Here is a 3,252-nt window from a genome sequence, read left to right on the forward strand (position 1 = left end):
AATTGAATGCCGCCACTTCTAAGGACCATTTCCCGTTGCCTTTTATTGACCAAATTATTGAAAAATTATCGGGTCAAAAATATTACTGCTTTTTAAATGGACACTCGGGGGCTATAATCAAATTGTAATTCACCCGGATGACCAACACAAGACCACCTTCACTTGTCCATATGGCACTTTTGCTTTTCGGCGAATGCCATTTGGCTTGTGTAATGCACCGGAAACTTTCCAACGATGTATGATGAGTATTTTCTGGACATGGTTGGGAACTCGCTTGAGGTATTTATGGATGATTTCTCCATTTTTTGGCACTAGTTTTGAATCTTGTCTCGACGAGTTGCAAAACATTTAAAAAGATGCGTTGAGAAAAATTTGGTGATAATTTGGGAGTAAAGTCATTTTATGGTGCAAGAGGGTATTGTGTTGGGTCATGTTATTTCGGAAAGGGGGATGGAAGTGGATAAGGCAAAGATTCGGGTAATATTATCTTTGCCTCCACCAAAGAATGTTAAGGGGGTGAGGTCATTTTTGGGACATGCGGGTTTTTATCGGCGATTTATTAAAGGATTTAGTGTTATTACTAAACCTTTATGTAATTTGTTATTAAAAGATGTCCCTTTTGATTTTACTAATGAGTGTTTGCAAGCTTTCAATGTTTTGAAGGAACAATTGGTGAAAGCTCCCATCTTGCAACCACCGGATTGGTCAAAGCCGTTCAAGATTACGTGTGATGCAAGTGACACAACAATTGGTGCGGTTTTGGGTCAACGGATTGATAAAAAGCCGTTGGCAATTTACTATGCAAGCAAGACATTGTCAGAGGCGCAACTGAATTACACTACAACCGAAAAAGAGTTATTAGCGGTGGTGTATGCATTGGACAAGTTCCGGTCATACATATGGGGAAGCAAGGTAATTGTATATTCGAACCATAGCGTGGTTCGATATTTGATGGAGAAGAAAGATGCAAAGCCCCGTTTGATCCGTTGGGTGTTGTTATTGCAAGAATTTGACTTAGAAATCCGGGATAAGAAAGGAAGTGAAAATGTAGTGGCGGATCACTTATCCCGAATTCCGGTGGTGGGGGTTGATGATTTAAGTGAGGTTAATGAACGGTTTCCCGATGAACAATTGTTAGCCGTATCCACTTTTGTTGCACCATGGTATTCTCACTATGTGAATTACTTAGCTACGGGTGCAATTCCAAGTCATTGGACCAAGAAAAGAAGGCAACAATTCATGGTCCAAGTCAAGCAATATATTTGGGATGAACCGGACCTTTTCAAAATTGGGCCCGATCAAGTGATTCGAAGATGTGTGCCCGAGACAGAAGTGTTGGAAAGTTTGACACATGCCCATTCATCCGCTTGTGGGGGTCATTTTAGTGGCCATAAAACGGGCTATCGGGTGCTTACATGTGGGTTTTATTGGCCTACAATTTTTAAAGACGCATGTGAGTTTGCCCAAAATTGTGTCAATTGCCAAAAGATAGGGAGTATTTCGAAGAAGGATGAGATGCCTTTGCAATCGATTTTGGTGGTTGAAATATTTGATGTGTGGGGCATAGACTTTATGGGTCCCTTTCCGAGTTCAAATGGGTTTTTGTATATTTTAGTGGGAGTGGATTACGTCTCGAAATGGATTGAAGCTGTTCCTACAAGAACCAACGATCATTCGGTTGTTTGTAAGTTCGTTCAATCAAACATCTTTGCTCGTTTCGGTATTCCAAGGGTTATAATTAGTGATGGTGGGTTTATTTCAAAAATTTTAACTTCGGGAAATTGTTGAAGCGGTACAATGTGAACCACCGAATCGCTACGCCGTACCATCTGCAAACAAGTGGACAAGTTGAAGTGTCCAACCGTCAAATCAAAAAAATTCCCATGAAGACGGTGCGAACGGAAAGAAAAGATTGGTCAAGTAAGTTGGATGATGCATTGTGGGCATAGAGGACGGCCTATAAAACTCCAATTGGTACAACTCCTTACCGAATGGTGTATGGGAAAGGATGTCATTTGCCAATGGAGTTAGCTCATCGGGCACATTGGGCAATCAAAACGATGAACACGGATTACGATGAAGCGGGTAAGATTCGGAAGTTACAGTTGAGCGAGATAGAAGAGATTCGAGATGAAGCTTACGAGTGTGTATCAACATACAAGGATAAGCTTAAAAAGGTTCATGATGCGAAGATTAAGAAGCGAACCTTTGAAGGGGGCCAGAAAGTGTGGTTGTATAACTCAAGATTGAAGTTATTCGTGGGCAAGCTAAAAAGTAAATGGATGGGTCCCTATGTCATTAGGCGAGTGGGTCGATTTGGTGATGTTGATATCCAAGATGTTAAAACCAACAAGCAACAAACGGTAAACGGGCATCGGCTTAAGACATATTTGGAAGGCAATGACATCAACAAAATCAAACTCGACAAGGTGGGCTACATCCTATGCCCGGTGAATGAGGAACAAGCATGAGAGGCCCAGGTTTGATAGTGTACATATGTCGTTTAGTTTAGTTATTTTGTTTTGAATAATTAACGTATACGCTTAAACTTGTGTTCGAAACAAGTGTGGGGACGTTCGTACGAATTTCTCTAACACGGGTTTTTCAAGGGGGTAGGCTAATTTCCATGTTTTGCGAAAAAAATACAAAAACTATAAAAATTATAAAATTTCAAAAACTTAAAAAAAACTCAATTCAAGTTTTTGGCGAAGTGCAGATCCCCAGTGCCTACCGTAATTTACGGTAGGCACCGTACTTTACGGTAGGCCTGGGAAATAAAATCCTTTTGCGCTACTTCGCTACTGTCTTACGGTATGAGTTTTTGGCCTGAAGCTACGATAGCTACCGTAACTTACGGTAACCGCTGGCAGTTTCAGAATCGCAGCAGGTCACGGGCCTTTATAAAAAAAACACAATTAGTGGTCACATGAATAACTCCCCATCCACATAATTTCTGCCATCAATCCCCATCCACACATATTCTCTAACATCTCTTTCATCTTTCTTTTTCACCCAAGAACCCTAACTTCTCCATAATCTTCAAATCTCCATATCTTTCTTATTTCTTCACCAAATCGAGTGATTTTTGGGTCTAACTTGACTAAAATTTCACAAGCTATCTGATTTTGGAAGAAAACTTCGTTTTCTTGGCCGATTTTCAAGCCCTAGGTGCTGAAAATTTTGGGGTTTTTGAAGTTTTTCTTATTTTCTTGAGGTTTCTTGTGTCTTGTGCATCTACTAACTCATGGTATG

At 40.4% G+C, this 3,252-nt stretch overlaps 1 protein-coding gene across 1 annotated transcript; it reads left to right on the forward strand.

Moving 5' to 3' along the window:
- The first annotated feature begins 1,991 nt into the window (after window positions 1-1,991).
- On the forward strand, window positions 1,992-2,471 carry LOC110893976. The gene has a single exon (XM_022141140.1). It carries the CDS (start codon window positions 1,992-1,994, stop codon window positions 2,469-2,471), a length of 480 nt encoding a protein of 159 aa, XP_021996832.1.
- The last annotated feature ends 781 nt before the right edge of the window (window positions 2,472-3,252 follow it).

Source organism: Helianthus annuus, chromosome 2 (assembly GCF_002127325.2).
Source record: "Helianthus annuus cultivar XRQ/B chromosome 2, HanXRQr2.0-SUNRISE, whole genome shotgun sequence".
Lineage (NCBI taxonomy): Eukaryota > Viridiplantae > Streptophyta > Magnoliopsida > Asterales > Asteraceae > Helianthus > Helianthus annuus.